General features: G+C 40.8%; 1 protein-coding gene across 3 annotated transcripts in view; it reads left to right on the forward strand.

Moving 5' to 3' along the window:
• Positions 1-23,383, forward strand: part of LOC308633991 (uncharacterized protein) — a 40,701-nt gene that overhangs the window by 8,448 nt on the left and 8,870 nt on the right. Inside the window, exons 2-4 of one of the 3 annotated variants that reach the window (XM_081267506.1) lie at positions 307-398; positions 21,871-21,932; positions 22,478-22,580. In XM_081267506.1, the coding sequence (XP_081123632.1) occupies positions 21,912-21,932; positions 22,478-22,580 (124 nt within the window). In that variant the 5' untranslated portion in view covers positions 307-398; positions 21,871-21,911. The remainder of the gene's footprint in view (positions 1-306; positions 399-21,870; positions 21,933-22,477; positions 22,581-23,383) is intronic. The other 2 variants (XM_081267507.1, XR_014018930.1) reach the window with 2 other exon arrangements.

A 23,383-nucleotide genomic window follows, 5' to 3' on the forward strand; every position in this document is an offset into this window, starting at 1 on the left:
TTGGGAATTAATGTTTTATTTGAAGATTCCATGTGTATATGCTAGTTAAGAAAAAGGATTTGACATATGAATTAATTTATCTTTTCTCCTACCTAGACTTTTCCTCTCTCAAATCCTCCCCAACTTTCAAACAGCATTCATCTCTGACATTGTCAGTGAGACAACCCACAAAATTTCCTGGGGTTCAGGTGCAATTAATTTGAGGACAAAGAAAAGAAATGAGTAAAAGTATTTCCCTGGAGCTTAAAAGTTGTTTTCACAAGAGTGGATGATTAGGATGTCTTTTAATGTGTTTGGGATATGCAGGGTTTTCTAACCAGAGGGCCCAGAAGAGAAAGAACTCCCTACAGGACCACCATTTTGTTGCTACCCAGAATTCCTGCGGCTTGGTCTCCTAGGTGAGTTCTCTTCCTTAGGCCTGGGGAAAGGGCAGTGATAGGAGGTGGAGAGGCTGTCTTTCTCCTCACTCTCACTGGTTCTGAGGCTCTTTTCACCTGTCAGTCTATTTGCCTTTCATGACTTGAGTTATTTAAAGTGTTTGGCTTCTACTAGCTCTAGATTTCTGTTCCAGGCAGGAGGTTAGAATCCCTGAATCAAGGACTGGAGAGAATTTGGCTCTCTGCTTAAAATAGAAAAATAAAAGTATTCAGAAAAAACAAACAAATTAATTTCTCAATGATCCTGCCCCAGTGGTATGGTTACTTGCCTTCCAAGTAGTGGAAAGATAAATTTTAATTGTTGCCCTCAGGCTCCTAAATCATGTTAGAGAAATGGAAATGGAGATAAGACTGCCAGGTCCTATGAGAGAGAGAGAGAGAGAGAGAGAGAGAGAGAGAGAGAGAGAGAGAGAGAGAGAGATAGATAGATATTCCATAAAGGGGTAGCTAAGGGTCAGGGCCTGGGTTCTGAGAGCTTCCTGGAGAGACAGTTATTCCCACTAAACAGGTATGGTTAAATAGGACAGAGACTTAACTAACCAGGTTGTATCTTAGAGTAATATGAAAAGACGGAATGTTTTGCACAAGACTGAGGAGACACAATTACAATATAGGTTAGAAGAGTGGTTAAAAAAAATATTAGGCCCAGAGGAAAAAATATCAAAAGTAAATTGTAATTTTATGTTGTGAACTAATTGGAAGCTTAAAATGGCAATTGAAATTCTTTATGGGCCTCAGGGAGATGAGGCAGCTTTCTTCAGGATGTTTGAACTTAATTACCAGGTGTAGCAAGAGCAGAATGGATTCTATAAAATTACTTAAAATAATCATGTTGGGCACAGAAATGGTTATATTTATCTAAAGGCCTTAGCACACCTTTCAAGTTGAAAGATAATTTGTATCACTGAAAATTTAGTAGAATTTTAATGCATCTACAGGTGAGTGGGAGTAATGTTTGAAAAATGTGCTCTGTACCCTGTCAGGATTTCATTTAAGTTTAAAAGTGCATATATATGTATTTCGTTAGTGGCATACTGATATATTGGCAGAAAATTGTTTTGATGTATTAAAAATATTTTTAAAAGCTAAAAGTAATATAATAACATTATAAAATTTTAGAAAAAATACAAAAAAAGTCATCTATAATCTTACCAGCTTACTATAACTCTTCTTTTTATAATCTTTTGTGGGCATCTGGTTTTCATATTGTTATGCAATTTTGTATTGCTTTTTTCCTAAAATACATATTTTCCTATGTTGTTATATATTCCCCCATTTTAATTTAAATCTTTAGCAGCTGCATGGTATTCTTTTTAGGAAATGTGCCAAAACTTACTTAATTGTCGTCTTTAGGATAAAACATTTATATTATTTCCAATTTTTTTGCTATTAAAAATAAAAATGCAATGAATGCATTCATGTGGAAAGTGTACCTTCTTCGTCTCCTGGCTCCAGGTTTTGAATTATTTTTAAGAACTGTGATTAGAAGATAAAATAGGATGAGACATTTTCTTGGCTCTGGATATATATTATTAAATTTCTTTGTAAAAGTGTTGTTTAAATGAAATAAAATGCTACAAGATCAGCACATTTACCTGTTCTTTGCCCTTTCTCCTTCTTTTTCCCTCCCTCCTCCCCCCTCTCTTTGGCTCATTCTTTCCAGTCTATTTAGATAAAGTGTGGGTGTTGATGCAATTTCAGCTGGGACTGTGTGATAGTTTGGAATCCTGTTTGGTGGTATCTCTTGTAAGGCCAATGGCTGAGAATTGCCTGAAGTCGCTGTTCTTACACAATACCTACCATTCCTGGAGCTCTTGGAGTCTGATCCTTGTGAAGGCCCACTTTTCTGATCTGCTGCTGTCTGCTAGACTACTCCAGCCCTCTTTAGGGCCAGGGAGTTAATTCTTAATAGCCCTAAGTCTTATTCCTTCAGATTTCCCTACCCCTTGGGGAGTTCACATTAATTACTTCTGCTTCCTCTATTTTGGCATCCAGATCATCCCCAGATTTTCTGAGATGTTATGACATGCTTGAAAACAGAAGAGCAACAGACACACAGACTAGCATACTGTCTGATTAAATGTTTTCTAAATGCTGCTTTAAGGTTGAGTGCAACAGAATTATTATGGACTGAGGGTGAGATAAAAATGTTGATCCCAAGCCCCCGACCATTCGAATACTGAGTGCTTGGGACTGGGCATAGAAATATAGGTTCAGGAACCAGAAATTTAGAAGCTACAACTTGCTTGTCTCCTACTCCCTGTTTAACACCTTCTAGTGACAGAAGCCATCTGTCACACTCCATCTGGGGGTTTTCTTATGCATGTCTGGACTCCCCCAAGTCTAGATTCCAGAGTCCCAAGTCACAGAAAGACCTGAGAATCCCCAGGTGGCAGTGTGGTGTATGGTTTGTAGCTTGAGCAATGGATTCTGTCACTGAGTAGTTGGCTGACCTTGGGTTTAATCTCTCTGGTCTGTTTCTTCTATAAATGTAACAAGATACTTCCTAAGTTTGTGAGTGTTAAATGAATACCTACCTTTAAAGTATTATGATAGTTCTTGGCATATGCCAATCTCTTAATCAATTTTGCTGTCACCACCATGATTATTATTTGTTTAATGCCTAAATTCCAGTGTTCTATCTGAAGAGCTACTTCTTTATGGGTGACATTAGTAATAGGTAAGTTCAAATACTGGCCTTTTGCCACTGGACAGGTTGAACCATCTTCTTTCCCTATTCAGAAGTGTGTGGACTTACTCTAGGAACCCCTATCAGAATTGATAAGGCCATGTGTCTATAATCAGCATAAGCTGTACAGTAGGAAAGGGCTGATTCCTCACAGCTGTTGTGGTTAAGTCCTGAGTTGACGTGCAGATGGGCAGTGAGGCTTGGGTGACCCAGAGCACTTGATGGGCTGTCACCTTTTCTATTCACATCCCATTCACCCAGTGAATAGCCTTGGGCTGCTGGCTTTTGACTTGCATGCTAATCCATCCCATGCTGAATCTAGGGTCCTACCCAGAGCCTGCCTACAGGACTGGCACTCACAACACCCATCTAGGCTTCTCCTGCTTTGCGCTCAAGTAATGATCCATCCTGTCCTTGCTGTCCCAGAAACTGGTCCCAATCCTACTGGGAAATTGATAAGGCAGGGAACTGCAGAGAGTTGTTGGTGCCTTAGGGAGGAGCTGTGTATTGATATTGAAAATGTCATGAAAATTACATTGCCATCATAAACACAGAGGTGGCATAAGGGAAGTGACAATTATTTGTATTTTAGAGGGCATGCATTGCTCAGTACTCCAAAATTTTCATCCATGTGAAGGACTCTCTGGGATTCCTGCTATTTATGAGTGGGGATTCTCTTTTTCTCCTGGATATGTCCCTTTGTTACAAACTTTACACTATACATTCTGTGCTTTTGTTTGCCTACTGACCTCATTAGAAGACTGTGAAGCCCTCAACATTTATCTTTTTTCCATTTATTAATTTTAATTTGTTATATATGACAGCAGAATACATTACAATTCATATTATACATATAGAGCACACATTTTCATATCTCTGGTTGTACACAAAGTAAAGTCACATCATTCATGTTTTCATACATGTACTTGGGGTAATGATGGCCATCTCATTCTACTGTATTTCCTCCCCCCATGCCCCCTTCCTTCCCCTCATTCCCCTTTTCCGCTTTACTCTATCTAGAGTTTATCTAATCCTCCCATGCACCTTACCCCACCACCACATGATGAATGAGTATCCTTAAGTCAGAGAAACCATTCAGCATTTGGTTTTTTGGAATTGGCTAACTTCACTTAGCATTATATTCTCCAACTCCATACATTTACCTGAAAATGTGATGATTTTATTCTCTTTTAATACTGAATAATATTCCATTGTGTATATTTACCACATTTTCTTTATCCATTCATCTACTGAAGGGCATCTAGGTTGCTTCCACAGTTTAGCTATTGTGAATTGTGCTGCTATAAACATTGATGTGGCTGTGTCCCTGTAGTATGCAGTTTTTAAGTTCTTTGGGAATAGACCAAGGAGTGGGATAACTGGGTCAAGTGGTGGTTCCATTCCTAGTTTTCCAAGGATTCTTCATACTGCTTTCCATATTGGCTGCACCAATTTGTAGTCCCACCAGCAATGTATGAGTGTACCTTTTCCCCCACATCCTTGCCAACACTTATTGTTGTTTGTATTCTTAATAGCTGCCATTCTGAATTGAGTGACACGAAATCTTAGAGTAGTTTTGATTTGCATTTCTCTAAATGCTAGAGATGTTAAATATTTTTTCATATATTTGTTGTTTGATTGTATATCTTCTTCTGATTTATTGTATATCTTCTGTCTATTCAGTTCCTTGGCCCATTTATTTACTGTTTTTTTTTTTTTTGGTGTTAAGCTTTTTGAGTTCTTTACATATCTTAGATATTACTGCTCTATCTAATGTACATGTGGTAAAAATTTGTTCCCAAATTGTAGGCTCTCTATTCACCTCACTGATTGTTTCTTTTGCTGAGAAGAAGTTTTTTTTTTAGTTTGAATCCATCCATTTATTGATTCTTGATATAATTCTTGAGCTATAGGAGTTTTATTAAGGAAGTAGAGGCATAATCTGATATGATGGAGATTTGGGGCTATTTTTTCTTCTATTAAATTCAATGTCTCTGATTTAATTCCTAGGTCTTTGATCCACTTTGAGTTGAGTTTTATGCATGGTGAGAGATAGGGGTTTAATTTCATTTTGTTGCATAAGGATTTCCAGTATTCCCAGCACCATTTGTTGAAGAGGCTATCTTTTCTCCAATGTACATTTTTGGCACCTTTGTCTAATATAAGATAACTGTAATTATGTGGGTTAGTCTCTGTGTCCTCTATTCTGTACCATTGGTCTACAAGTCTATTTTGGTGCCAATACCATGCTGTTTTTGTTACTACTGCTCTGTAGTATAGTTTAAGTTCTGTTATATTGATGCCACTTACTTCACTCTTCTTGATTTAGGTATTCTGGGTCTCTTATTTTTCCAGATGAATTTCATGATTGTTTTTTCTATGAGGAATGTTATTGGGAATTTGATTGGAATTGCATTAAATCTGAATAGTGCTTTTGGTAGTATGGTCATTTTGACAATCTTATTTCTGCCTATCCAAGAACAAGGTAGATCTTTCCATCTTCTAAGGTCTTCCTTAATTTCTTTCTTTGGTGTTCTGTAGTTTTCGTAGTACAGGTGTTTCACCTCTTTCATTAAGTTGATTCCCAAGTATTTTATTTTTTTTAGGCTATTGTAAATGGGGTAGTTTTCCTTGTTTCCCTTTCAGAGGATTTGTCACTGATATACAGAAATTTGTGGGTGTTGATTTTGTATCCTGCTACTTTGCTAAATTCATTTATTAGTTCTAGAAATTTTCTGGTGGAATTTTTTGGGTCTTCTAGGTATAGAATCATACTGGGAGAGAGTGCTAATTTGAGTTCTTCTTTACCTATCTGTATCCCTTTCATTTCTTTTGTCTGTCTAATTGGTCTGGGCAGTGTTTCAAGAACTATGATAAATACAAGTAGTGAAAGAGGGCATCCTGTCTTGTTCCAGTTTTTAGAGGGGATGCTTTCAATTTTTCTCCATTTAGAATGATGTTGCCTGGGGCTTAGCATAGATAGCTTTTACAATGTTGAGATATGTTCCTGTTATCTCTAATTTTTCTAGTGTTTTGAACATGAAGCGGTGCTGTATTTTGTGGAATGCCTTTTCTGCATGTATTGAGATGATCATATGATTCTTATCTTTAAGTCTATTGATGTGATAAATTACATTTATTGATTTCCGTATGTTGAGCCAACCTTGCATCCCTGGGATGAATCCCACTTGATAGTGGTGCACTATCTTTTTGATATGTTTTTGTATTCAATTTGCCAGAATTTTATTGAGAATTTTTGCATCTATATTCATTAGAAATATTGGTCTGAAGTTTTCTTCTTTTGATGTATCTTTGCCTGGTTTTGGAATCAGGGTGATATTGGCCTCATAGAATGAGTTTGGAAGTGCTCCCTCTTTTTTTCATTTCCTGAAATAAATTGAAGAGTATTGGTATTAGTTCTTCTTTAAAGGTATTGTAGAACTTGGCTGTGTATCTATCCAGTCCTGGGCTTTTCTTGGTCGGTAGACCAAGAAAGATGGTGTCTTTTATTTCATCACTTGAAATTGATCAGTTTAAATTATGTGTATCATCTTGATTCAATTTGGATCAATCATACAATTCTAGAAATTTGACAATGCCTTCAATATTCTCTATTTTATTGGAGTAAAAGTTTTCAAAATAATTTCTAGTTATCTTCTGTATTTCTGGAGTGCCTGTTGTGATATTTCCTTTTTCATCACATATGTTGGTAATTTGAGTTTTCTTCTTCTCTTCATTAGCATGGTTAAGGGTCAGTCAATTTTATTTATTTTTTCAAAGAACCAACTTTTTGTTTGTCAATTTTTTCAGTTGTTTGTTTCAATTTCATTGATTTCAGCTCTGATTTTAATTATTTTATGTCTTCTGCTTTTGATGTTGATTTGTTCTTTTTCTAGGGCTTTGAGATATAATGTTAAGTCATTTATTTGTTGACTTTTTCTTCTCTTAAGGAATGAACTCCATGCAATGAACTTTCCTCTTAGTACTGCCTTCATAGTGTCCCAGAGATTTTGATATGTTGTATCTGTGTTCTCATTCACCTCTAAGAATTTTTTAATCTCCTCCTTCATGTATTTTGCAACCTGTTGTTCATTCAGTAGCATATTATTTAGTCTCCAGATGTCAAAGTAGCCTTTATTTTTTATATTATCATTGATCTGATAGAATGCAGGGTAGTATCTCTACTTGTTTATATTTGTTAAGAGTTGCTTTGTGGCATAATATATGGTATATTATAGAGAAGGATCCATGTGCTGCTGAGAAGAAAGTGTGTTTGCTCATTGAAGGATGAAATATTCTATATATGTCAGTTTAGCCTAAGTTATTGATTGTATTATTGAGTTCTATAGTTTCTTTGCTCAGCTTTTGTTTGGAAGATCTATCCAGTTGTAAAAGTGGTATGTTAAAGTCATCCAGAATTATTGTGTTGTGGTCTATTTGACTCTTGAACTTGAGAAGAGTTTGTTTGATGGATGTAGATTCTCTATTGTTTGTGGCATATATAATTATTATTGTTATGTCTTGTTGATGAATGGTTCCCTTAAGCAGTATGAAATATCCTTCTTTATCCTTTTTGATTAACTTTGGCTTGAATTCTATTTCATTTGATATGAGGATGGAAACCCCTGCTTACTTCTACAGTCCATGTGAATGGTATAATTTTTCTCAACCTTTCACCTTCTGTCTGTAGATGTCTTTTCTATGAGATGAGTCTCTTGGAGGCAGCATATTGTTGGTCTTTTTTTTTTAACCCAATCTGCCAGTCTATGTCTTTTGATTGGTGAGTTTATTCCATTAACATTCAGGGTTGTTATTATTGAGACATAATTTGTATTCACAGCCATTTTTGTTTATTTTTGGTATTTAACCTGACTTGTTTTTTCCTTTGATTAGTTTTTACTTTACTGTAATACCTCCCTTTGCTGATTTTCATTGTTGTTTTTCAATTCTCTTCATGGAATATTTTGCTGAGAATGTTCTGCAGTGCAGGCTTTCTCATTGTAAATGCTCTTAACTTTTGTTTATCATGGAATGTTTGTATTTCATTATCAAATCTAAAGCTTAATCTTGCTGGATATAAGATTCTTGGTTGGCATCCATTTTCTTTCAGAGCTTGGTATATGGTATTCCAGGAACTCCTGGCTTTGAGGATCTGGGTTGAAAAATCTGCTGAGATACTAATTGGTCTCCCCCTATATGTGATCTAATTCCTCTCTCATGTGGCCTTTAAGATTTTATCCTTATTCTGTATGCTAGGCATTTTCATTATAATGTGCCTTGGTGTAGATCTGTTGTAATTTTGTACATTTGGTGTCCTGTAAGCCCTTGTATTTGATTTTCCAATTCATTTTTCATGTTTGGGAAATTTTTTGATATTATCTCATTGAAGAGATTGTGCATTCCTTTGGTCTGAATCTCTGTGCCTTCCTCTATCCCAATAACTTTTAGATTTGGTCTTTTTATGCTATCTCATTGCCAATGTCTTGGCTGGGCACAGAATCACGAGCCACTCAAGCAGGAACAAAACTTTATTTTTGAAAAAGCCGCCAATCCTCCGTACGTGCTGGCAAGCCAAAACCGGTCCACCCACGCGCACCTACCGGAAGGGGGAGGGGTCCGGACCTCCCCCGGAATTCCCTCCTACTATCCTTCCCCAACCAATGGGAACTCTCCAGGTGAACAGCAGGAGTCCAATTTCCATATGAATGTAAATCTTAACATAATCATATCATCTCAGTGGCTAGCTGGCGTCACCTTACAACCGAAAGTGCCATGCATCATATTATTTGCTTGTGGCTCCTAGCATCTCATAATTCTTGGATGTTCTGCTCATGGTTCCTTACCATCTTCACTGTGTGGTCAACTTCATTTTCCAGACTGTATACTTTGTCTTCATTATTTGATGTTCTTTCTTCCAAGTGATCTAGTCTGTTGGCCATGCTTTCTATTGCGTTTTTTATTTGGTTTATTGGTTCCTTTATTTCAAGGATTTTTTTTTCAGAATCTCTCTTTCTTGAAGAAATCTTTTGCTACCTGTGATTGCTCCCTAATCTCTCTGTTGGTGTGATCAATGGATGCCTGATTTGTTCCATTATCTGTTTATTGGCGTCATCAATGGTTGCCTGTATTTGCTCTCTTATCTCTTTGTTGAAGTGATCAATTTTTGTCTGTATTTGCCCATTTCCCATTTAGGTCATTCTTTAATTCACAGATCATTTTAATTATGAACATGCTGAACGCCTTCTCTGACATTTCACCAACTGCACACTGTTAATGAGTTCTGTTATTGTAGCATCCTGGCTTATTTGGGGCATTTTCCTCCCTTGTTTTTTCATGTTATTTATGTGATTTCCTTACTTGCAGTGCGGATCTGAGGTATTAAAGTTTCTACCCTACAATCTTGTACTATCTGTGCAGATTATCTGTATCTCATCTTGGTGTTGGGTTTCCAGACCCTGCTGGTGTCCCAGGATGGATGCCTCTGCACCTATAGGTGGATGCAACAATAGTAGGAGGTAACTCAAGATAACAGTAGAAGCGTCCCCAAGATGGATGCAATGTCTCTCAGAGATGGGGCTGAAAGGGTGAACTTTACACTGGCTTTGATGCCTGCTTCAAGACACACCTGCATCTAGGCCCTGTCTGTTGTCCCAAGGTAGAGGCTCCTGCATAGGGAGGCTATGGGGATAGCTGCAGTGTCTCAAGATGAAATGGGTTAGACCTGGGCTCCCAAGTGGTGTGCATTTAGTGGGGGGTGGACCCAAGCTTACCCTGGGTCCTGGCTCCTGCACAGGTCAGCAAGGCAGGTCTGAGCCAGGCCTGATCTCCAGCAGGTGTCTATTGGTGGGTGGAAGTGGTCCTGGGCAGAGCCTGAGCTCTGGTGGGTGACTATTGGTGGCAGGATGGACTTGGGCCTATCCTGGGCCTGAGCTCCTGTGCAGGTCTGTGAGCTCAAGATTTATCTTTATATCCTAACCTCCCAACAGAGTGCCTGGCATTTAGTAGTTGCTTGATAAATACTTGCTAAGTAAATGATGTCTTAAGTAATTCATTTTTATTTTCCACATATTGAAGGTATTAGAAATGACAAAAAAAATCAAAACAAAAGAAATTGTCAATAGTGGTGTGTGTGGGGTCTGGCTAAGTAAATTATGATTAGAACCATATATGAATTTTGTTTAATGACACCAGATAGAAATCATCTGTTAAGTTAGAAAGCACAATATGGGCCAAATTATATTGTCATATTGTGTGCATGTATGAGTATGTAACAACAAATCTCACCATTATGACAACTTCCATGTACCAACAAAAATATTGGGGGAAAAGTTAGACAGCAGTATATAAAACTAGGGTACAATCCCCATTTTATATAAGCTGTTATAAATCTTGATGTATACATCGTTAGTATATCAAACATGTCGGTGTATATATTTGATGTATAGAACTAAGATTATAGGATAGACTGGGCATGGTGGCACATGCTTGTAATCCACTGGCTTGGGAGGCTCATGAAGGAGGATTGCAAGTTCAAAGCCAGTCTCAGCAACTTAGTGAGACCCTATCTCAAAGTAAAAAATAATAATAAAAAAAGACTGGGGATATGGCTGGGTGTCTAAGTACTCCTGGATTCAATGCCCGGTACTCCCCAACCTCCCAAAAATTATAAGATAGGAAGGAAACAGGCTCAGATGTTATTAGTGATCATATTTGCTTGGTGAACTACTTTTTCTTTTCCTTAAAGAAAGTGTCTATTTATTTTACAATTTTTTTTCTGCCTATATTTTTATGTTCTGAAAGATATCAACAGATGAGATTTTAAAAGAATGCAAGCCTATAAACCCTTGTAAAGCACTTCGAAGATTGCTCTTATGGAGGGTACAAAGGGGAGGCTGGATCATTCATTATTCCAAGGTTAAGTTAGCAATTTGTCCTCTGGCCCTTAGGCCCTTAAAGGGACCTTCTGCTGGCTCATCTCTAAAAGCAGGTTCTTGGAAAATAACCTCACCAGCCCCAGGATGACCTGAGCCAGTCTGGCTCTTGCCTCATGAGAAACAGCAGCTGCTTGGAACTTTTATGGGTTTTCCCTGCTATAATCTAAGATGCTGTAAAGACAAGAGCTCTAGGCAGAGGTGTCCCCAAGTGGCCGTGTCCCTTCTTTTTCCCACCAAGGCAAACTCCTCCTGTGATCTCAGGGGCAGTACAGAAAACATCATACAACCATGTTCTCGTGCAGAACAGAATAGCCTGTCTAATTACAGTTCAAGCCTTTCAACCAAATAATTTCTCCTTTAGAAAGAAAACAAATTATTGTTAAGATTTCTATATGAAGGCTATTGATACATTCTGGTTAAGAAGAGGGTAGGGTTGCAGAATTGGCCCTGACAGAAGAAGACAAATGGACTGAAAGCCTCTGGAAGCAGAGGTAACCAAGGAGAGAGGGAGAGGAGGCTAAATTTATACTTGTCATCTAGGTCATACTGACCTGCTTGGGAAAAAGGGAAGGTGAGATGGGGGCTGAGCATGAACCATGAGACAGTTGCATAAATAAAATTGGCTCAGACCAGTACTCCTCTGGCTTTAACATGCACATAAATAACCAGGATCTTGGGTTGGGGATGTGGCTCAAGCGGTAGTGCGCTCGCCTCGCATGCGTGCGGCCCGGGTTCGATCCTTAGCACCACATACCAACAAAGATGTTGTGTCCGCCGAGAACTAAAAAATAAATATTAAAAATTCTCTCTCTTTCTCTCTCACTCTCTCTCCTCTCTCACTCTCTCTTTAAAAATAAATAAATAAATAAACAAATAACCAGGATCTTGTTAAATGTAGCTTCTGACTCAGCAGGTCTGGGTTAGGCCTGGGAATCTGCATTTGCAGCCAGGTCCCACGTGATGTCAAAGCTGCTGGTCCCTGGACCACACTTTGAGAAGTGAGGGCTTAGGAGATGGAGGGTGGGCTCTAAGGGACTGAGAAAAGTTAGTTTACCCTGTTAGAGAATACAAGGCTGGCTAGGGAAGCACTTCCTAATGATAGGAGAAATCATTTGATCAAATGATGAGCTATCTGGTATAGCCAGTAGTATTTGGGAGACCATGTGGTACAGTGGAAAAGAGAACAGGATTGTGACTCTCATATACACGGTGTGAATCCCAAGAAGTTTGGTGTTTATTTTGTCAGGGACAGGAGGCTTTGGAGGACTTATGCTTCTCCTGGTTGGCTCTTTCCTTACCCTTCTGGCCAGGGGCCTCATTCATACTTGATACGTGGCCAGGGCTTTAGTGGAAATGATCCACTGCCACCCTGCTGGCCAGGCTGATGGACGCCTCCTGCCCAGAAAAGGAGAATGATTTGTAGGGCCAGATGTCTAGCTGCAGTCAGAGTACATACTGGACCTTTAGGGTATACCCTGCCCCCTGTCCATAATTAGATTACATAAATCTCTGGTTTATGTAATCGGTGCCTCACATCTGCATACTTGAAGTCTGGTCAATAGGCTTGAGTGGACTTTGTTAGAAACCCAATCTTTGACTCCATCTCAGGTCTTGAAAATCAAATCTGCATTTTAACAAGAATCTGAGGTGATATGAAAGTTTGAGAATCACTGTCTTGCATAACTTTTCCATGTTCACGCTTCAGGCCAAGGAAAGAAACTCATTTAATACATCAAATAAATGCTTATAGGCAATTTTCTGAGAGCCTTTCAAATATTAACTCTACAAATAAGCCACCAGACACATCCTTGCACTTTCCTATTGCCTTGTCTCTGTATCAGAGACACCCTGCATTATCTAGGAAGGTGATAGGTTCCCTGCATGTGGATCCCCCACACCCATCTGGCCAGCTGTGAGGTGACCAGAGCCTCTCTCTGGGGCTCAATGTAAACTCTTGGCAGCTGGGAGATTGGCACATCATTTAGCACTTGTCCTAGAATATTCTGTTTTATGTAACTCGACAGATTTCTGGGTTCTAGCAGTGAATGCATTTCAGAAATGGGACTAGTAGATTGGCTTCTACTTTTTCTCCAACTACTTTGTGTACTCAAGGGGGAGGGAAAAGATGACTACTTTAAATTCCATTTCAATCCTAGCGGGTGAATCCTAGAGGGGAAAACCCAAGAAGGCCTCTTTAGCACCTCATCCTCAGGGTATGGAAATTTCTGTCACCTAGGGTAGTGGTTTAGAACTTGGACTCTGAAAAATGGCCATCTGAGTTCAAATTCAAGTCTGCTACTTGCTAGTTGTAAGGACTTTGAATAAATTATGTAACCTATCAGTATCTCAGTTTTCCCATTTGCAAAAGAAGGTTATAAAGTATCTCTCTTACAGATATGTGGTGATGGTTTAATGAATGGATAGGTATGATGTGGTTAGAAGCACACAGTGTAGTCTATTATTGTTCTGTCTCAAGTCAGACTTAACTTCTCCTTCATCCTGACAGGCCTGGATGGCTCTGCAGAGGGACAGAACAAAGCTGGGGGATTCCAGAGGTGACTCAAAAATTGAGAAGGGGATTGGCTGGTCTTCTATGGTGGAGAGAAATTGAAGGCTGTATTAGTTTCCTATTGCTGCCGTAATAAATTACTGCAATTGAGTGATTTAAAACGATTCAAATATGATGTTATAATTCTGGAGGTCAGAAGTCTGAAATGGGTTTCACAAGGTGTTGGTGGGCTGAGCCCTTTCTGGAAGATCTAGGGGAGAATACATTTCTTTGCATTTTCTAGCTTCCATAAACTGCCCACATCCCTTGGCTCCTGGCCTCTACCCCAAGCTTCAGAGACAGTAGCCTAGCATCTGTGAATCTACATTACATTCCAATCTTCACTTTGGTCTTAAACCTCTCTTTCTCTGATTCATGTCCCTTTGCCTCCCTCTTTCACCTATAAGGTGAAATCCAGGATCACCTCTCCATTTCATGATCCTTAATTTAATCTCATCCGTGCAATCTCTTTTACCATGTAAGGTAAGCTTCACAGGTACTGAGGATTAGGATGTGGACATCTTTGGAAGAGGGACATTACAGGGGTCAGAGGGATTCATTAGCAGTTTGCTTGGCCAAGTAAATGAAGAAAGACCTTTCACATGCTCAAAAGTGGTTTATAATGGGCTGGGATTGTGGCTCAGAGGTAGAGTGCTCACCTACCATGCGTGAGGCACTGGGTTCGATCCTCAGCACCACATAAAATAAATAAAGATTATTTTGTAAAAAAGTGGTTGGTAAGACGCTCTTGTTAGAGGACACTACTATTATTATTTATTTCTGTGAAGTCCTGCAGTGGGTGCTCACATGGTCTTTGTCATTTCGTTTGTACACTAGCTCAGTTTACAAATGAGGAAAGAGGCTGGGTAATTTGGGGTTACTCTTCACGTGGCAAGGCTGGTGTTTGAACTCTGATGTGCCTGGTTGCAAGACCCATCCTCTTGCCACCACACTCTGCACTGTATTCGGAATGAACAGAGCCCAGGGGACATACCCACTCAGAAGGCTTAAATGTCCTCAATTGAATCCATTTTTTGCCAAATATTGCCTGAGTATTTATTTCTTCAGCTGGGAGCCAGCCTTTGAAATCTATCTTCCCGATGTGGACAGGTCCACGGGAAGGGGGTCTCAGGTTGCTGTGGACTCTTCTCAGAGTTTCATGGTTTCCAATGGTAATGTGGCCTAGAAACCCAATGCCCTGCCCTGCCTGGCCCAGTTTGATACCCGGCTCAGGGTAGAGTCCTCTCAGATAAGCAAATGAGAGCATCTCAAAGTGTGCAAACCGTTCCACAAAATCGATTCTACACCTCTGGCAAACAAAGCTTTTGGCATCAAGAAAACTGGAGGAATTCATGAATAATGGAGATCAGGGAGGGAGAAACAAGGTCTGGTAAAAGTGCTGTTTCGTTATCATAGCCCTTGGAAGTAGAACATGCAAGAATACAAACAAGCCTAGGAAAGATACTCCCCAAGGGGATAATGGACAGGGCAGCAGCCCCAGAGGTGACCGTCATGGAGGTGCTCTTGTACCAGCAGTGACAGTGCTCATTCCATAGGGACCATGGAACATCTGGGTCTGGTGGCTTCCTTGGATGATTCTGATGTTGAAACATTTCTAGGTTCAACATTAGAAACACTGTGCTGCTTTGGAAAGTTTTGTTAGGGAGCATAACCTTTGATAGCCTTTCTAGAAGTGTCAAAGCCATCCAATTCTACCATTATCTGCTTCCCAGTGGTCCCAAATAGAGAAGTGGTGACTCTGAGGCCTATGACTATACCTACATTCTGCCTGCAACAAGGCAGGCTTGGAAAACCAATGGTCAATATAGCGAGTCCCAAGAGAGTTGCTATGCTAGAGGGTGATATCTTGCCTAAATTAAATTTTAAGTTTGATACATGGGACCATCACCCATACCAGTGGGCTATGGCTAGACTATTCCTTGGGCTCTGCTATATCTGCCTTTCTCCCTGTCCTTTCCTCCCAAGTCTTCCCTCTCCATCTTGGAACCCTGTTGTAAAAATTACTGCTCAGAGGTAGGCCATAGATACTGGGCTTATCAAAAGGGCAGATGAGTTTTCTCTAGAGCTCAGCCCAAGAGAGAATGATCTCAGAGTCAGGCAAGAGAACCAAGGTGACTGTGGTGGGAGGAGAGATGTTGGGATGCGAAGGATGCTGACACAGACAGTCAATTTTTGATAAAAATGGACCCAGGCATAATAATCCCAGCAGTTCAGGAGGCTGAGGCAGGAGGATTGCCAGCATCAGCAATTTAGTAAGGCTCAGATGCTGTCACTAAATTAAATATAAAAAGCGTTGGGGATGTGGCTCAGAGATTAAGCACCCCTGAGTTCAATCTCCAGTACAAAAAAAGAAAAAAAAAAGTAGACCCATCTATTTTTTTTTTTTTTTTTTGCTTTGCTTTGTTTTCCTCCTTGGTACTCATAGTACTCATAGTGCCTTGTTATGAAAATAAAATCAGTTGTTCTCTTGGCAGTTGTGACTGGAACTGGTGACAGTTATATGATCCAAAAAGCAAATGTCCTTGTAGTGAAGGAGGTTGGCTCTGTCCAGAAGAGATGCTTTGTATCAAATGGGACCAAACTAGCAGACAATATTTTATCTGGGAAGGATAAATGTGGAGTGGATGATGAAAGGTGGGTGGAGCCTGAGGGAGCTGATTAGGTCATGAGGGTGGAGTCCTAATGATGCCTGTCTTAGGTGCTGCCGTGTTCCTTGTGTTCCATGCTGGTGGCTGTGAACCACGTTGCACTAATGAATGAGAGAGTGTGACTTGGGATGTCTACATCGGTTTCCTTTCTGTGGTGTGTGCCTAAGGATTCTTGTCATGAAACTCTCAGTCCTGGGATCTCTGGATTATGGATCATCAGGCCATAAGGCCGATGAAGTTGACTAGATGATTGGACCCTCACTTCCAGTTTTAACTTGTCACCCAAACATGGTGACACTGAACACAATTCTCCCTAAATCCCCTGTGTCACTGATGCCCCAAATGTCCCTCCAGGCTCCAGTGCTTGCTGTGAGTAGAGGTTTAGAGCAAAATGTTGCATAGAGGAGGCCAGCATAGTGCTGGGGATCAGTGTTGGTGGTAAATAGTGAATGAAACCTGGTTAACACTCTTTCTCCAGCCATCTGTCTCTGTGATGTGGACTCCTGATCTCACTGTCCCCGATCCTACCCCTCTCTGAATTCCCAGATGTTCTGGGCCCCACATGCTCGCACTGATCACCTAGGATCTTCTACTGTATTCACTCTGAAGCCTCCTGAAAAACTGACGATGGGCTTCCAGGACCTGTAAGTTTGCTCCCATCCTCTAATTTCTACATTTACTACCAAGACTCTTGCAGCTTTCCATGTTGTTCTCACTTGTGAAGAGGTATCTTCTCAACAGGGACAGGAAAGAAATACCTGCATCCAGCTAGCCTAGTTCAAAGAACAAAGATGCAGCCAGAGAGCCTGCGTAGGCCAGACTCAGGGCGCATCACGACCTGTGACTGCAGATTGCAACACTAGTGAACTTTGGACGGCTCCAGAATCCCATCACAGGTTAAACTTTAGCCAACCAGCAAAAGGGAAATGCGATGCACCCTTCATTGAAAGGACCCTGAAACCTAACACGGGGCTCTGTGTATATAGTGATAAGAGGGCTTTGCAGATGTAGAGACAGTTTGCTGATATGAACTCAAGCAGAGAACAGGAGGGTTTGTGAGCAGTCAGAGGGAATCAGGGTGGACAGCAGAGAGAAATCCCTGTGACATAAGCCAAAAAACAAAACAAAACAAAAACAACAACAACAACAACAACAACAAAAAACTGGCCTTGGATTCAGTAGCCTTAAACTACCTGTGTATCCTGGTGTAAGTCACTTACATCCCTTATAAGAAAATATAGAGTGCAAGTGAAATGGCGAATGAAGACTGAAGTGAATCTGCATCTCTGGTACTAGTTTTGAAAACCTGTATGTTATGTCAGCCTCTTTAGGTGTTTTTTCTCAAATGAGAAGTTGTACAGTAGAGAAGAAGCTACCTGGCTGAGACTGAGCCATGCAGCGTAGCTGAAACAAACAAGAGTTTGTGTAGCAGAGCACTTGAGAGGAGATTTAGGATCCTGGGTTTCTACTCTGCCTCAGCCACTAATTGCCTTTGTGATCTTGGGCAAATGACTTGGCTTCCCTCCCTGAGGTTCTACCTCCTCACCTCTGAGCAGCGCCAGCATAAGGCCCTCCTGACAGGGTTGTGGTGAGGACAATGTCAGGCTCATAGTGAGTGAGAAATAAAAACTGTTTTGTTCTTGGGGAGTCAGCAAGTCAGTTTTTCCTGCTTCCAGGTTCTCACTGCCAGAAAAAAAGATATGAGCCACCAAAATGTGATCAAGGTTTCAGCTATATGTGCTGTTAAGTGCCTCTTTATCCTGATGGCCAGCATTGGTTGATAAAGTGGATTGGAGACCTTGGCTGGGGCCTTGGGCCAAATGACAGTCCCCTGCTGCTTCTCAAACCCAGGTCTGAGCTTCTGTCTGTGGGAAGTGTAGTGCCATAGTGGGCTCGTAGCATACAGCTTGGCTTCAGGGAAGGCTAGAGATAGCTCATACCTCCGTGGCTGACAGAGAGGAAGGTGCAGAAGAGAATGGTAGCTGAAGGTTGCTTCTTGAAGTCCTGATCCTGAGTCCTTCCTGCACTTCCTCAAGGCAGGGGAGAGAGAACTGAGGAGCCCAATCACGGAGTATTGTGGTCACAGTCAAGTTGGCTGTTGCTCTTTAGGAGAGGGGGCAGGCTCTGGAATGTCTCTCCCATGCTCCAGCAGGCAGAGAGGTGCGATGAACTGTATGTTGTGTCTTCTTATGTTCAAGTCATCTCCAGTGTGAATGGTATTGGGAAATGGAGCCTGAGGGAGCTGATTAGGTCATGAGGGTGGAGACCTAACGATGGGATTCATACCTTGAAAGAAGAGACAGGAGAGCTCGCTTCCTCTCTTGTAAAAGCCAAGGGCATATCATCTGAAACTTTACAGTGCCAGATGCCCAAGAATTTATATGAGTTAGTGATTTCAATAAAAAGAAACAGGATGTCTGTTTTTGGAAAGGTTATCCTGGGAAAAGGGAGATTGTCTTCCTCCTCAATGCTCCCCTCTTTGGGGTTTCCTAATCGGAATCCCTCCCCACATCCTATGCCTACTCATGCAGCCACTTAGGGGAGACAGTGGCAAGGAGCTGGGGTCACAACCAGACTTGAGGGCTGGTTCAAAGGTAAAGTGATGAGTTCACCTGGAAACCATCAAGACCTTTCAGAGGAGGAGACGTGTGGGCGGCCAAGCCAGACTGCTTCTTGTTCTGATGGTAAAGTAGACAAGCCAGCAGTGATGTGTGGAATAGTAGAACGTCAAGGCTCAATTCTCTTCCACCTCTAAACTGATACGGTTTCTTGCATGAGTCCTTTGGGCCTCCGTGGGGACACTGGTTATATGAGTGAACAGGAAGTCAAGGAGGATGATATGGAGGGACACCCGAGGAAGAGGACCACCACTTCAGGCTTCATGGTCATGGTGCAGGGAGTTGGTCTCAACCAGGAAACCGATGGCATCCTTGATACAGAAAGGGGAGAGTGGGAGGGGAGATGGAGGGCTTATTTTACATATTCATTTATCCTCATCCTCTCACTTCAGCCTTGGTTTTACAGATGAAGAAACAGGCTTAAGAGATTATCACCTGGCCCAGTCACACTGCTACTAAGTGCCCTGTGCTGGGATTTGGACCTGAGCCCAACTCCAGAGCTTTCTGCCAACCACTCTGCCTCCGATCAATATTTGCTAGGGGAGGAAAAGCACTTCAAACCTCCTCAGTTGTTAGTAAATGTTTTCATGGCAATTGCCAGATAACAGGCCACCCCCAAATTTAGTGGCCTATAATAACCATTTTACTATGATCGTGGATTCTGTGAGTCAGAAATTTGGAGAGGATACAGCAGGGCCAGCTTGTCTCTATCCCACAACATTTGGGGCCTTAGCTGGGAAGACTTAGAACACCAGGAGCGGACTGGAGTCATCCGTGAGGGTCTGCCTTCACATGGTGGCTGGTTAATGTTGGCTCTTCGCTGAGACCTTAGTGAAGCTGTTGGCTAGAACAACTACATCAGGTCTCTGCATGTGGTCTCTGCCTGGGCTCACTTGGGCTTTCTGAGAGAATGGCAGCTGGATTCCAAGAGTGTGTGTCTCCAGAGAAGAAGGTGGAAGTGGCATAGTTGTGATCTAACATCAGGAGTTGTGTGGCCTCACTTCCACTGTACTCTGCTTGAGGCAGTCAAAAAGGCCCATCCAGGTTGAAAGGAAAGGCATGCAGACTCCATGACTCAGCAAAAAGAGTGTCAAGGTTGCCTGGTAAAAACAACATGGAATGGGAAATAATGTTGCTGCCATTTGCCACAATACCCTGGAGTCCTGGAGTGAAAGAGTTTGATGGTTTTCCAGAGCTGGCTTTTAATTGGGAAAAAGAGGAAAAAGACACACACACACACACACACACACACACACACACACACACGCCATGAAGTATAAATACCCTATGCCCAGAGGTAGCAAAGGAGTCCTTTGAGGAAGAATCATGGTTCAGAGCAAGGAAGAGAAGTTCTACCACCTTGCATCATTATTTGACATCTTTGTACCACCAGAACTGCGGTCTGACCTTCTTCTCTGTATTAGGCCACACTCATTTAACCACAAAAGCTCCAGAACTCCCCCAGGGTTTTGGCCATTAGGATGGTTACCACTTCAAGTGAGGCAGCCACCATGTCCTTTGCAGCTTCAACAGTCTGAAGATGATTGGCCCTGATGAGTCCCACGGGTTTTTCTGGTGGTTCTCCTGGGTGGGAAACAAACTCTTGAAAGGCTATCTCCTCTCATCCCTTACACACACTCTCCAGAGAGGGACTTAACTTCAAGTTAATGACCCTTGGTTTAGTAACATGTCGAAAAACAAATATTTCTTCATAAAAAAAAACATGACAGCAGGATCAACAATAATATCATTTTCAGTGGAGTTACCAGAGTCCTGTAAAGTCAAAATAAAACCTGTAGAGGCTGGGGCTATAGCTCAGTGGCAGAGTGCTTGCCTCACATGTGTAAGGGACTGGGTTCAATCCTCAGCACCACATATAAATAATTTAAAAAATAAAAGTCCATTGACAACTAAAAAAATATTTAAAAAATAAAAATAAAACCTGTAGGGGCTGGTGTCTGTATTTTAAAAGCATACTGGGTGGTTCTAATGTAACTATTATCCTGTGTGATTTATATTGTCTCTCTGTGTGCTCTGCCCTGTGCATTCTTCTCCAGCCCCACAGGTCACCTTGACCAGCTTCAACTGTACTGGGTGTCCTCTTGCCTGTGGTCCCTGCATAGACTTGTCCTTCAGACTCTGAATGCTCTTTCCCCCAGCTGTTTCCTTGACTCTCTCCCTTACCTATCTCACATGGAGAGACCCACAGTCAACAACCCCCATGAGACATCAGCCAAGATCTAGTACTAACATCCAAATACGTGAGTGTAGGCACTTCCACATGATTCTAGCCCCCAGCTATTGAGTCACCCCTGGCCTTCAGGTCTTTGTTCAGGTGGAGGAGAGATCAGTGATCTCTGTTTTCTTCTCTCCAAGTTGTGACTCAGTTCAGGTCTCCACTCAGTCAGTATTCCCTAGAGACGACATTCCTGTCTACTTTTGTCTAAGATGCTATGAATCATTTTCATCTCTTCTTTTTTTTTATTCATATCATTCATCTGATAAAAATATGTATTTCTTTGTTTTCATTTCCATGTCTCCTACTACAGAATATACATTCCATAAGAACATGGGCACTTAGAGAATTACCCAATTCGTATTAGGTGGGTATCAGTGCAACAAATATTTGTGGAATGAATACACATTTGACAATTACACTGCTAGCCTCTTTCCCCAGAGCCTTGTCAGATCCTGTTAAGCAATCTCAGCCCTCTTTGCCCTTGAACCCAGACTGTGCCTCAGAATCTTTCACAATATAACCATGCATTGCTGATGTGAAATGAAACCAATTTTTCACATCTGGTCTATGGCCTTAATTTTGGTATGTTCATTTATTGCCTGACTGGCATTATTTAAATGTGTACAACCAGATTATTTGATGCTTTCTAAGGCCAAAGTCTGGTCTCTTATTATTTTTGGCACATAGAAGTTCAAAAAGTCCTTGATGAATTGAAATGATTTGTGATAATTTTCAGATCAAGTTTTTGGCAAGGAAGGAGGAAGGCCAAGTCAACATATGGTCACCAGGCTTCCCAAGGTAAGAGGTAGATAATTGGCACCATGCTGGTGCCAGGGATTTCCAGGACTGAAGGAAATGAAGCTACCTCCTGCAAAATATAGTGAATGAGAAAGTCAGTTCTGGTGCCAGAGATATTGGATCATAGGGCATTCAATATGAACCTCTGAGGGATTTAAAAGCAATGTTTTTTGCCTTACTATAAAACATCTAGACCTTTGGTTGCATCATCTTTTGCATGTGATATGATGTTGGTTAAATGGAATTTCCACAGGGCCAGATCCTAAAGGAGGGGTCAGGCTTGGGGTAGGGAGTGATTGGGTTACGGAAAGTGACAGCTGTTATGTATTCTCCAGGATCAAAGGACCCCAATTATCAGGTGGTCTGTTATAGTAGACATGAGATCTGGAATTATCTTCAGATTTAGAAGGCCCTGACTTTTGGAGTAGAAGTTTGGGTCAAGGTATTGTCAACGGAAACATGTTTTCCATCTGCAGGCCTTTCCTGTTTTTAAGTCAGGAGGGTTCTATCTCTATTGGTTTTGAATGCAATCATTCCTGCTTTAGGACTTGCATAGTGGAGAAGAAGTGAGATGCCAATTTTGGAAAGAGCTAATTTCAACACAGATCACCACCACACATAGAGATGTCACTCACCCCTGTTACCAAGGTACCTATCATTCAGAAACAACTTGAACTACAAAAAAACAAAAGATACCCAATTGGATGTGTTCAGATAGTTATTTTTCTCTCCCTTGCAAGTGCAAGAAGATCTATGTTTCAAGAGAGCCACTTTATTTCCCATATAATTATTGGATTAAAAATTATTAAAGTAAAAAAAAAGTGATCTCAGGAAGATTTTGTTCCATGCTGCCGCAGCTGGCCAGGTTGCTTAGGATTTGGGCAGTTGGAGGAATGCTCTGTTAATTTATTGGAAATGGAGTCAGTTTAGATTCCAGTACCTATGCTCTGAGCAATGACTTTTTCCCCCCTCTCTTTCTTAGGTAATTTCATAATTAAAATAAAAATCAGACATTAAAATTAGGCAATTGATAGAAATAAACTTTAAAGTCTGCCTCTCATCTTGTTGATTATTTTTTTCTGGTCTGGTTTTGTGTGTGTGTGTTGAGGAATGATGGGAGTAACAAGGGAATTGCCATCTGGGGCCTTTTTCAGAAATTGCAGTAGGTTTATAAAACACCATGTGGCAGAAATTTGCTTAGGTTCAAGTAAATCATGTATAAAATTTATTTTGCACAGTTTAGGGAAAATTCAACAGTGCCCTTTCAAATAATGTCTTGTGTACATTTTTGGGGAGGAGAAATGTCAGAGGTTCTGTAACTTTGAAAAAGTAATCACTAGGAGCTTATATTTTGATGTTATTCAAATTGATTGGATTTTTGACAGTGGAAAAGAGATGAAGTTTTTTCATCCTACTTATCAAAACACAATAATTTTATCAATATGCCTCAT

Source organism: Spermophilus citellus, assembly GCF_964194105.1.
Source record: "Spermophilus citellus genome assembly, chromosome: 15".
NCBI classification, from domain to species: domain Eukaryota; kingdom Metazoa; phylum Chordata; class Mammalia; order Rodentia; family Sciuridae; genus Spermophilus; species Spermophilus citellus.